Source organism: Equus quagga, chromosome 8 (assembly GCF_021613505.1).
Source record: "Equus quagga isolate Etosha38 chromosome 8, UCLA_HA_Equagga_1.0, whole genome shotgun sequence".
NCBI classification, from domain to species: Eukaryota; Metazoa; Chordata; class Mammalia; order Perissodactyla; family Equidae; genus Equus; species Equus quagga.
The window spans coordinates 54,345,369-54,357,844 of NC_060274.1; the positions used below are offsets into that span (position 1 = coordinate 54,345,369).

Below are 12,476 nucleotides of genomic sequence, written 5' to 3' on the forward strand. Positions count from 1 at the left end.
CTATAATTAGTTTTATATTTTTGTTAAATTATTTGTACACATGATATATAAAATGCTGCTACATAAATATGTGCATGAATAGCTTTAATGAATATTAAGTGTCCAAAAGAGAGGACTATAGTTTGTTGTTTTTGTTTTTATATAATCACAAAGAAAGAAAATATTTCTAAGCTTTGCTAATGGCTAGGAATGTTTGTTTTTCAGGAGCAGGACCTTGAAGAGCTGATTTCTGCTTATCAAATTGCGTACATCATCCTGGGTTCAAATTAAAATCAAAACTCTCATATATCAGTATTTTACTTTTTAAATGCATCTTAATAGTTGTAAGTCAGTGACAGAAATTAACTTTATTATTTTGCTATTTAAGAGATAAAACGTGTAAATGTAACCAATATGGCTAATTCAACTACACTTTTGAGACAATATAAAGAGGATGAAAATGGATAAAGATTTAGTATTACAACTTTTGTTTGCCCTCATTTAACACTGGACTTTGAAGGACTAGTAGGATGTTTTTCTAAGACGATCCATTTAAGACTCATGTGCTCTTCAATGAAAATTGAACCAGGAAATACTAGGTCAAAAATAAAATAACTCAAAATATTTTTATCCAAAGAATATCTGTCAGTCATCTATCCATTCTTTACTGTGCTGTGTCTTTAAATCTTTAAAGTTTTCTTCAAAGACCTCTTCAAAGTCCTTGTGCTTAAACAAATCATCCATTAAAAATTAATGTGGACCTTCTTTCTACCAGTTTAAACCTTGTAGTTCACGGCACTGTGTCCACCTGAATCAAAGGAAAACAACCAACACCACCAGTTTGTAATTGTTTTGTTTAAAACAGACGAACATTCAAAATGAGAATAGACCTTCATCAATTTACCAATTTGATTTAAAAAGAAGCACATGGGGTAGGAATTTTAGAAAATGCTTCCATTTGGTGGAATTTTTTCTAATTCCTTAAATGATGAATTATAATAGTTTTGAGGGAAACTCTTTTGTTGTTTTGCAGTACAGATTTAACTGTATTTTTTAGTTACCAGAAATTTCACTCGATATTAGGATAGAGATTTCGTCCTCAAGAAATTTAGTTTCTGGTGGAAGAAATAAGGAAAATTCAAATTTTTAAGCTGTTTGGTACCTTAGAGACATCTCATTGTGGTACAGAGAAAGTAATGATAACTTATACCGGGATACACACTTATTTAGGCTCCAAGTTGACCACCCAGTTTTTCTTAGTTTCACTGCGTTCCCTTCTACATTGCTTCCAGCGACCACAAAGTCATTCTAGCTTTCATTTCTCCTGAGCACCAAACCCAGGCACTCCTCAAATCACCTCAGACTCAGTGTTCAATGCTGAAACCATGTTCTTCCCCACCTTAATCTTTTTTCCCCACTGTACTTACTCTTTTTTTAACTGTCATTAACCCAGTTAAAAAACATGGAAATCAAGAGGTTTTATTTCACTTTATGTTTATTACTCATATGCAAATTTAATGAAAATCTCATTAAGTCATTTCCCTGCTTGAAAATACCAAAATGTCCCAAAATGTTTCTCTTCCCTCTCCAAAATGTCTCCCCCTGTCTGTAGGATTAAATCTCTAGTCTGAATTATAAAATTGATAATAATCAGACCCTTGCTTTCTCATGCAGCTTTCTTTGATTTTCACATATGAATAAGTGTGGCAGTTCTCACTCTTAAATTTGCCTGTGGTCACTGAACCTAAGACTACTCCTAAAAGTTGATGAAAAACGAACTACAACAACACAAATTACCACAGGAGATTCTAAGTTTTTGTTTGTTTGTTTTTCAGCAGTAAAAATGACCTGTAGGAAGAGCTACAATTATAAAATTCAGTAATTGGAGATAATTACCCAATAGGAATTTGTTTCAATGTATTAAAAGCTTAGAGGGATATGGCCCTTTAAACAGCCCTTTTCCTGATTCCAAATGATAACTGATTTCATTTTCTTCTTATTCAAGTTTATGTACTTTAAATTAATACTCTCTGAATATACTCCCTTATGCTCCTACAATACATATTTAAATTTACTAGCCCCTCACTAATAGGACCCAATAAAATTGAGAATTTATAAAGGGCAAAAATGTTGAGCTAAATTTTGGCCTATCTCCACACATGAACAAAACATCAGAGTACATTAAAAGTGTGCATTACATTGATATACAATCTTTCCTACAGAAAAGAATGATTTGTGGGATCATTTAAAGACATTTTGGGAGATATAAACGTTTCTCTTCCCTCTCCAGGTTACCTAAAGAGCATGAGTTGGTTTTGATATGTAAGTCAGAAAGAAGAAACCCCATATTTTAAGTATCAACCTTGAACAGTGTTCACTCCAAGAAAGGCCAACTCAGCTGTTTGGAGTCTTTTGGCATATTAAGCACATAGTTCGATATCCTAGATGCCTTAGGCATTTCCATAACAATAAGGTGTTGTTTGAAAACCAGACATTATCCCTAGTCCCTGAGGCCAAACAAGGTCCTAGCTGTCACATTTTAAAAATAATCAGGGTGTCCAAGAAAGTCCATAATGTAGGAGTAACCAGAAGTGGAAGGCTGCTTCCGTTAAGATGGCTGAATAGCTAATATTTCTGTTATTCTTTTCTCTCTTTCCCTTTTTCTTTCTCTCTCTCTTTAGAATTTACTATTGAGTAATTTGTTCTTTTATTGAGATTTAGATCTTTAATCTACTTTTTTATTATCAAATATTTCAAGCACACAGAATTATGTTGACAGTAATATATTTAAATTGTAATCCAATGCCCAACTTTGCCAAATATTAACATTTAAGACTACTAATTCCTAACAATATGTGTAATATAATATAAATATAATATTGGTTTTAGACATGTCTTTTGAAGAAATGAAACATTATTGAAACAGTTGTAAATCCCCGTGTCCTCATTCTGTTCTTAGAGGAAAGTCTATTTTGAATTTGGCGCTTAGCTTTTCCAGAAATGTTTTTCATATGTTTACTACTTACATATGAATGTATGTATCCATATGCAGTATCATTTGCTTCTTTAAACTTGATATATACAGTATAACTCTGTTTGCATTCGTACATTCCTTGATTTTATTCCTTTAACGTTATGTTTCTGAGATTTTCTATGTTGATGCATAGCTTTTTATTATTTAAACTTTTATCCATTTAGTGACTATATTTCAGCTTATCCACTCTCCTTTTGTAGAACATATAGACTGTGCTCTTTTTCTGTTATAATTAACCCGACAATAAATATTTTTGAAAATGTCTGTTATTACACATATGGAGCAGGTTCTATAGGGTAGATACTTAATTGTGAAAAGCTGTTTCTTGGAGTACATGCATTTTAAACTTCATTACATATTGCCAAATCACTTTCCAAGATGTGTGTTTATACTAATATATACACAAAGGAAAGGTATATGAGTTTCTGAAACAAACAATAAAGTTATTTGCAGCTTCATCATCATAGACAGGAGTTTCCTGGACTAGTAAGCTTCGTTAGTGCAGAGAACAAGTTGTGTGGTTATCAATGCTTTTGATTTTCAACTTTAACGCTAAACTCTTGTTTCTTTTGTCTTGAGAATCACTTGTGTGTTTTTCTATATTCAAACAAATACAACTAGAATTTTCTCAATTATTAACCTTGTGTTGTATTTTGTTTACAGTAACAGCTTGAACATGATCTAGGACCTAAGAGTGACCTATGTTAAATTATTTTTTCTCTTAAAGATTATACATTACTGTAAACTCTTATGTTTGAGGCTTGTTAGAGCACTCAAAAAACTTAACATTTCTCTACATAAAATCTCTACACATTATTTTATTACCAGGTTTAGGGGGATGTTATAATATTATCTATTTGTAAATATAAAATATACTTCATGTGTGTACCATACTGGCAAGAAATACAAATTTTCTCTAAAAGAAATTCAAGAAATGTCTTTTGAGAGCAAAAACAAAAACTTTAGCTTGCTCCTTTAATAAATTATACAGTTAAACATATAGCTGAGTATTTTAAAATGGGATTTAATTGGAAATCTTAAAAGCAGTTACTTGTATAGTAATGTTCATTTCAGTCCACCAAAGTCTAAATTTAAATCACAATGAAGTTTAACTACATAATTGTATTAATTGGGGGGAGACACATTCTTTCCTTTTATAAGGGAAATTATTGCACACTTACAGTGCAAAATATATCTACTGAAAATTATCAGAATGCATTTTCTTTGGTATTTGATTCAGTGCAATTCTATGTGTAAAATTCGGCTACTGTGTTTCGGGCTTGAAAACAAAACTAGCACACAAACCAACACTCTGTTTATAAATATAAAACACTAATGTTTGTGTTTTATTATAATACAATCAAAATATACATTTAACAATTTTCAATTATTTTAGATTACAAGACTACGTTTCTTTTAAAATAGCAAAACTGTAAATTCAAAATTGATTGCTAACCACTTACGAAAATCAAATTACATGATTAACTGACAGATTTTGCCCTTCCTAAAAAATCATCTATCTCAAACTTACCATAAATACTTTATACTAAAAAATATTTAAATGAGAGGTACAAGTCACGTGCATGTTCCTGCTTTTGCACTGTCAAATCTTGGAATTTTAGATCTTATTTTTTAACCTCACATGTAAGCTAAATTACTTTAATATCAGGGTCTTATACTGTGAGAAAAAGAAATTTTTCTATAAAAACATTTCAAATATCTATTTTTTTCTAAACTATCCATTCCCAATAAGGCTAAAAATTCCATGGTGTTGTCTAAGACAAATGTAACATTCAAAAGGGAAGATATTTCAGTTTTGATTTCCATTTGTTCTTATGATATATATGAAATATATCTCGTATTTAAGTTTAAAATATCAGTGTTTAACTGATGTTCTTGTTCAACTTAATATTTTGTGGACATCTGGATGATATCAAATTATCTTTGAAAATTTAATTTTGATGTTGAAAAACAGGCACTAGCCACCGTAGACTTATTCTTTTGGTTGAGTCTATACAATTCAGCAGGAACAAAACTTAAAAGAATATGAAGAACCAAAGTATAGACCATAGGCAAAATTTAAGAGTAAGAGCATTTTGCAGGCAGCATATTGTAAATGAGCATTATTTAGCCAACAGATGAAATTTGGTGTGAATTATAATTCTTCTACTACTGTTGTGGCTTTGCAAAATCTAAATTTCTCTATGACTATTTTTCCATCTCTTAAGTAATTTGGTTGTTTTCAAAAATGTTTATTCAATAATACGAATGTAGTGTTTTGAGCTCTTTAAGGAAAAAAAGTTCTACATAAATTAATTACTTAGACTATCCATTTCTAAACAAACTCTGAAAATTCCCAATAAATTTAATGTAAATGAATGCAAACATGCAGGATTCCACTTAGCAGCATAAATAGCTGGAATGAAATGCAGGCGAGAATATGCAAGTCAAAGATATATGTATTCACAACAGGAGAGAAAAATATGAAACCAAGAATAAACACAGACATTTTAAGACCTCTCCAAAGAGAGTTGATTCCTTAGCAAAAGTACTTGAAACTATTAACTATAATTTTATTTTTCATTATTTCAAAGAAAACTTGGTAAAATCCTCAGTGGTGATGAAGTATATATTGTGTCTCATCTTTAGATTTAACATAATCACACTGTTCCTATAAGTAAGGCAATTAAAAGATTAAAAAATTAATTATAGCTTAGATGTCCTCTATCTTTATAAATATATATAAATCTTTGACCATATGTTTTATTATATGACATTTTATTTTCCTAACAATATTTCAAATATATTTTAAGTAATTATCATAAATTAATAGTTTTAGATCCAAAGCAGCCAGAATATTAGCTGTAAAGTAAAACAGGTTCCCCAAATTTGGTCTGAATAACTAGGATCAGAAAGAAGTAATTAAAGAATGGTTTGGACATCCATATTTTGATGAAAACCAAATTTATTTTCACAAGTCAATCCTAACATTTGAGCTTCATGTAATTTTCTCAAAGCCATCGACAATTTGATCATTACCGTCTGATATACAAATATTTGGAAGTTTTTAAAAAATTAAATCTTCTCCCACATATTTGCTTTGAGCTTCCTGTGAGTTCTTGGGACACTTTAACCCAGAAAATCAATAATTATAAACACTCTTGTTATGATATTCAGTCAGCAGTCTGATCTTGCTGCTCTTCTTATGCATTACTTTTTAAGAATGACTTATTCTGGTTCACTTTTTTTAAAACCTACCTTTCTTAAGTTTTCCTTATAGTGAAACATCTACAAATATTTATGAGTATCATTTCAAAAGGGCTACTTAACCTCATAGATCAGTGTGACTACCTTGAGATAGGTAAGCGATGCAAATAAAATGAACATGTGAGAGAGAAAACGTTTTGAACAAAGCCGGTCACAAACATGATACTGAGCTCTGTAATAAGTTGCCCTCTAATCAGACGGGTTCTCATAGGTTTTTCTTTCAAGACATGTAGAAGGCATGAGAAACGAGCAATGTCTGTTTAGTTTTTTGAAACGCTGCCTTCCATGTGAGGAAGTGACTAATTTTTCATTTCACACTAAAAAGGGCATGAAAAGGCAAAACAGAAGAAGGCTAAGGGTTTTGTGTTCTATAAAGGAAAGGTGAGTCCTGCTTAAACAGGCAGGAAACATACCAAACATATTCAGAGGGGAAGTAATTTGGAAACATTTGAAAGTGCTACTGAAATATGAAAAATGTTTATGTCAATGTTGTGAGTTTTTCTTTACATGCAGTAGGCTTATTTATTATTAAATTACTAAAACAATGCTACTTGAATTACATCATATAATCTCAGAAATGCAAAAAGATTATGTGACGATGTCAAAGAGTTAATTTAACCCTTTCCGTTGCTAAAATTCTTGCATTTGTTCTATTATTCAACAAATATATATCCCCAATCCCCACCACTGCTGTCTACCTAATTCTATCATCTCCCTATATATATATAGTTTTTTCCTACTCACTCAGATAAAATCCAATAATCCAATATTCAGGAAAGAATAAAGGCAGTAAATGGAAATAACTTACAGAGTATGATTTATTTTTAGAAAAAAGAAATATCTACTAAAATCACATTGGTTGTGAATAAAATTTGTGTTCATTCTTCCCATGATCCTTTAGAAAATTTACTTTTCCTCAGACTTTTGCTAGCAGTTTACTACAATCTAGATTTTTTTTAACAGATGGATTGCAAATTGACCACTACTTATACTCCAGTGAATAAAGCTACATTACATTTCTCCCACTTTATTTGTGATTGTTCTTCCTTTCTGTGGTGATATGAGTTTTCCCCAAAGCCAGAATTTATGGCTGTCTTTCCTGCTGTCTCTTAACAAGTCCCATCTGCATGCCTTCCCATTAGGATGCAGTATACATCACGATGTTTCCCTTCTTTTATTAAAATGTTTTCCCATGTCTTACTAAAATATTTATTAAACCTCTGTCTCTGTAAAGCTCAGAATATATTCTAAAAACACATAACTGAGCACCAACTTCTCTCTATGAACCTGTTACTCCTGACAAGTCATAAGGAATCCTGGGAGGAGCATTTATACCCTTCAGTAAATCAATGCTGCAGTGCATTAAATGGAAGCTTTGGGGGCTGAAGAAATAATGCACCTCTCCAGATTCCCAATCCATGCACCAAAAGTGAATGGCTCACTGGGAAAGTTTCTGTTGATTATGTGAGCTGTATGAATTTGTGTCTTCCCTCCAGTTTCTACCACAAGGCAGCCAGTTCTAGAGGGGAATCATATATCTGTTCATAAGAACATATAGCACAACTCCATGGTAAGCCCCATGCTTAATGGCCATGAAAGGGAAATAAAGCACCTTATTACAATATCAAATTTGATGCCTGCTTAGCTCAATTATTTACATGACAAATTCAAAAACTCAGAAGAACATAAAAACATTTACAAATTTAAAACCCCTGTTTTGAGGATAATTCTGATACTTCGCAGGTACAAGTTTAGTTCATGGAAAACTGGTTCAGATGAATTATTTGCCCATACTATGCCATATTCACCACAGATAATCTTATTTAGATTTTGTTCTTGTGCCTTAGCAAAATTTCATGGAAAGCTCTTTTGAGTTAGTTTAAGGGATATACAAAACAGAAGACAGTATTTTTGCAGGTAAGACTTCTTTCTTTAAATTAAATAGAAAACTACGTGGCCACAGCTCCAGGAAGCTCATCCAGGTTTCTGTGATGTCTTCGATTTCGTTTCTTCTTCATTTCCTGCATGTGCTTCCACTTTGGGCCGCCCTTATTTCGCTGTCTCCGCTTCTCCCTGTGCCACATCTGTTCGCAGTACTGGTCGAGGCTGAAGTTTGGGCTGCTAAGGATTTGGATGTAGTCTTTGTATCTCAACCGTGACTCAGCCAACAGATCCTTGACCTGCCCCTCGTCGTGCTGTGCCCTCTGGGTATTTTGCATCTGTTCATTCTCAATGACATTCAAAGTCAGCTTCACTATGGTGTGGATAAAAGTGTGCTCCTGTGCTTTGCAGTAATATATCCCAGAGTCCTTCTTCTGCAAACTTCGAATCAGTAGCCCATATTCTGTTTTGATGATCCTTTCATCGGGTTTCAACTGCAGAATTGGAAAAATGTAGGTAATAAATGAAAAACAGAGAGGGCTATGAGCAAATGAAAACAGGTTATGTAGTTTTACTTAGATGAACCTAAAAGATATATTCCCTCTCTGTCATCAAGCATACTATTGTCAGCTATAGTCAAAGAGAGAGAAAAAATTCAACTAATAGACCCCAAATATGCATGTTTGCGTCTTATGACGTCTGACCGAACCTTTGGAATACAGTTAGTTTTTCTCCCAGTCTACAGATAGGAATGAAAAGCTGTGAAAATTAATGAAGTAAAACTGGAAACTATCAACTGACCATATTTACTTATTTAAGAACACCAACTGGTCTCTGAATTTCAGAGCTGGAATGTGACTTTGACAATCATTGTGCAGAAGAAGAGCTTTAGTGCATGTTACCACCTGTAATGAAGAATAGAACAATGATCCCAAAAGGAGTTAACTCTGTTTTCTACATATGGCCAAATAAATGATATGAATAGCATATGGAAGCTGTAAGTGGTGACCTGTTAAAAGTAAAGTGGAAAGGTATGGATACAGCTTTTTGGATGTTAGAGCTGTACCTGAGTAGGACCATAGTCAGAAGGTTAGCAACATTTAAAGCTGAATTTCCCTCTTTATTATGGATTGAATTTTGATACTGTGTGTATCTGTGATACTTTAGACTATCTCATTTGTGGAAATATTTGCCATACCTGGATATACTATAGCATGGTAATGTGATTTCAAGTGTGAGAAAGTTCAATGAACAAAAAGAACCTCTCTGAAAAGTGATGCTCTTTACCCTTTGAAGCAGTAGTACTGAAAGTTCAGACATTTAAGCTTGCCTGGCCCACAATCTGGTGTGAATAGGAAACCTATCTTCAATAAAACTAGAGGCATGTTTACCAACACAGGAGGCTTGTTTAATGCAGACTATTGTTGAGTGGCTCAGCATTAAGTAGAATAACAACAACAACAAAGAAGTCTGGAAGATTTCCCAGTTTACACATCTGCCCCTATATTGTAGACTTTTAGTTGATGGAAATCGAGGAGGCATAAAGATGGCTAAATTAAATTTATTCACAGTGGGTGGACCATACTCTGCAGCTTTATGTGAAAAATATGTAGGAAAAATCCCTCCAATTCTGGAAATATGAGAAAAGGAAAAGCAACATCTCTGGCTACCAGCCCAGTTAACTAACAAATATATGGCCAACCACCCTCTGTGCCAGAGAAGTGCAGCTGGCGGGGTACCATGTGAGGCCAAAGGCAGGTCACAGCTCAGATCCCCGGTTAACGAGGCCGAATGGTCTCCAGCCCCGCCTTCACTCTACACTGAATCAACACCATCCCGGTTTTGTTTGTTTGTTTGTTTCCCTTACTTTGTTCATTTGCTGAGTTGGGTGTGTAGTATTTTTTTCCCTGTGGATTTATTCTAAAGGTCTAGACATCTTAAAATGCTATTGTTATACAAACTAACATTGAATTTACTTACATTCTCAGAAACTATAGTAGTCTCATGTCTAAACTAAATGTGAATTTGAACCAGTAGGGTTCTAAAGGGCCAATCTTAAGCAGAAATATCAATCTCAAATTTAACACACTGTATATTTTCCTTTAAATAATTTTATTGTAGAAATTATTTTTTAAAACTTAAATACATCTTAGATTATCACATTCTGACTCCAGAGTCTAGGTTCTCATCCCGGTATGATCTGCTTCCTAGGATTACTCATTTATCTTTCCCAGTTGGTTTCCCATTTATCAAGTTGGTGAAAGAGCATATGGTGTATTTGCGGGGTTAAAAGTAAAGCTGTTTGAAAGTTAAAACGTGAAGTATTACTAGCAATATTATAGACCACTGCCATGTTGCTGGAGAGGTGATGTTCTGAAGCCTTTATTTCTGTAATTCTCTTAATAGAAAATGGCCTGTAGTTATTAGCATGACAATCAAAGTGGCTGACTTCAGTTCCGGTTCATCTCTAGATTTCCTTCTCATAATTGGTATTCTTGCTAATATTTAAACTGAATTTACTGTGGCTTTTAGAGATTGTCACAGCAGTTCTGACTCACTACTTTTTATTGTTCTCTTTAATATTCTGACAGGAAGAAATTATGATTTTGATTTCACACATATTACACAACACTTCATCATTATTTTTGCTATTCTCTTTTTGTATCCTGTTTACATTGTTTTACTCTGAAGTGAGGTTCCTTTCCCTCCTTTCTAGTCTACTTCTGTCCCTACAGTGTCATAAACACCTGGCATTTCATTATTCCATCATGATCCTTTACCTTTCCTTTCTTCCATGGAAGGCTTAATTTTTCCTGGGTTTTTTACCTACAGATTTAAAACTTGCTTCAATAAACTTCTTTCTGGATTTATCTAATGTCTACTAGATCATTTGAGTGACTTTTTCTTTCTAAAATTTTAAAATATGCCTTTAATGAAATGGCATGTCTAAGGAAATACATTTTGAATTGATACATTTTCATAGGATTTTTGCAATCTAGAGACAGAAATATGTGACCCAGAAATTAGGTGGTTGATTAACATTTGCCTACTTTACATTCTCATTCTCTGCAATGCTTTCATTCCATGCTGGAATAGGATGCATTATTCAGACTGTATCTCGACAGCAAAATGTCAGCACAGTTAATTTAGAAAATTCAGCTCCTGTACAAAGAAAGAATGTAACCTCCAGCCACTGATTTAAACTCATGGAATTTTCTCCATTCTAGAAGTGATAAGTAAAAACCTCCTCAGCCTTACAAATCAAGATCATGCTTGAACAGGGGTCAATTATCCATTTGCCTAATGTGAACAAGGATAATATATTTGGCATTATTAAATGCAGATCTTCAGTGAAGGGCAATTCATTTAAAACGAGAAGAGTAACATGGAAAGGGACAAAGGACATTTAGGTACTAAGCAGCAGGTAAAGGTGAGGGACTTCATTCTCTGATAATAGCAGCCTAATGGTAATTCCTTTGCAGATAAATTCACCTGTCAGTTCTTTCACAGCTAAAGCATTGCACCTGTCTTGGAAGTATCTTCAAGAATATCTCCTTTTTTCAACAAACACAGAAGGAAGACACTTCAAAATAGTGCTCAGGCAACTGGCTCATTATTTAAAAGAAAAATAATCAAATTTATACATAACTAACCCCAAGATTAATTATTATCTTTGAGTAAATGCAAATATAAAGTGTAAGCTGTAATTGTAAAAATAAAATCATAAAATAACTAGAAAATATATATTTGCTGTTTTATCAGGGAAGGAATTTCTAAGTATAATAAGTGAGAAATCATACACATATAAATCAACAGATTAGTCTATATAAAATATAAAACTTTTGTATCTAAGGAACACAGAAAAATTTCAGAGATATAAAATATAATAAAAAGTTACTTATAATATGTATAAAACTAAAATGTTCATATCTATAATATATAAAGGGATTGTTAAAATAATTTTTAAATGAATATATCAATGTAAACTAAACAAATGACAGGTAAGGCAATTCACCAAATACAACTGAAACCAACAGCCAAGAAACATGAGAAAGTGAGTTCACATCCACTAATATTCAAAGAAATAGAGGCTAAGACAGTGTGCTATTTTTCATATCAAACTGGTAATGATTTTCATAAATTATAATACACAATTTTGCCTCAGGAGTTCAGAGAAGGCACTAATATAGAGATTTTGATGGGAAATTAGCAATATACAGTTGTTTATCCAAAGCTATAAAAATAATTAAAGCCTTTAACTCACTTATTTTACATCTAGCAATTTGCCCTAAGAAAATAGTTAGACAAGTAGAGA

The 12,476-nt window shown here is 32.8% G+C and overlaps 1 protein-coding gene across 2 annotated transcripts in view; it reads right to left on the bottom strand.

The window, feature by feature from the left end:
* Positions 1-4,414: 4,414 nt before the first annotated feature.
* Positions 4,415-12,476, bottom strand: part of SEMA3D (semaphorin 3D) — a 185,788-nt gene continuing 177,726 nt past the window's right edge. For both annotated transcript variants that reach the window (XM_046670512.1, XM_046670511.1), the window contains exon 18: positions 4,415-8,655. In XM_046670512.1, the coding sequence (XP_046526468.1) occupies positions 8,230-8,655 (426 nt within the window). In that variant the 3' untranslated portion in view covers positions 4,415-8,229. The remainder of the gene's footprint in view (positions 8,656-12,476) is intronic.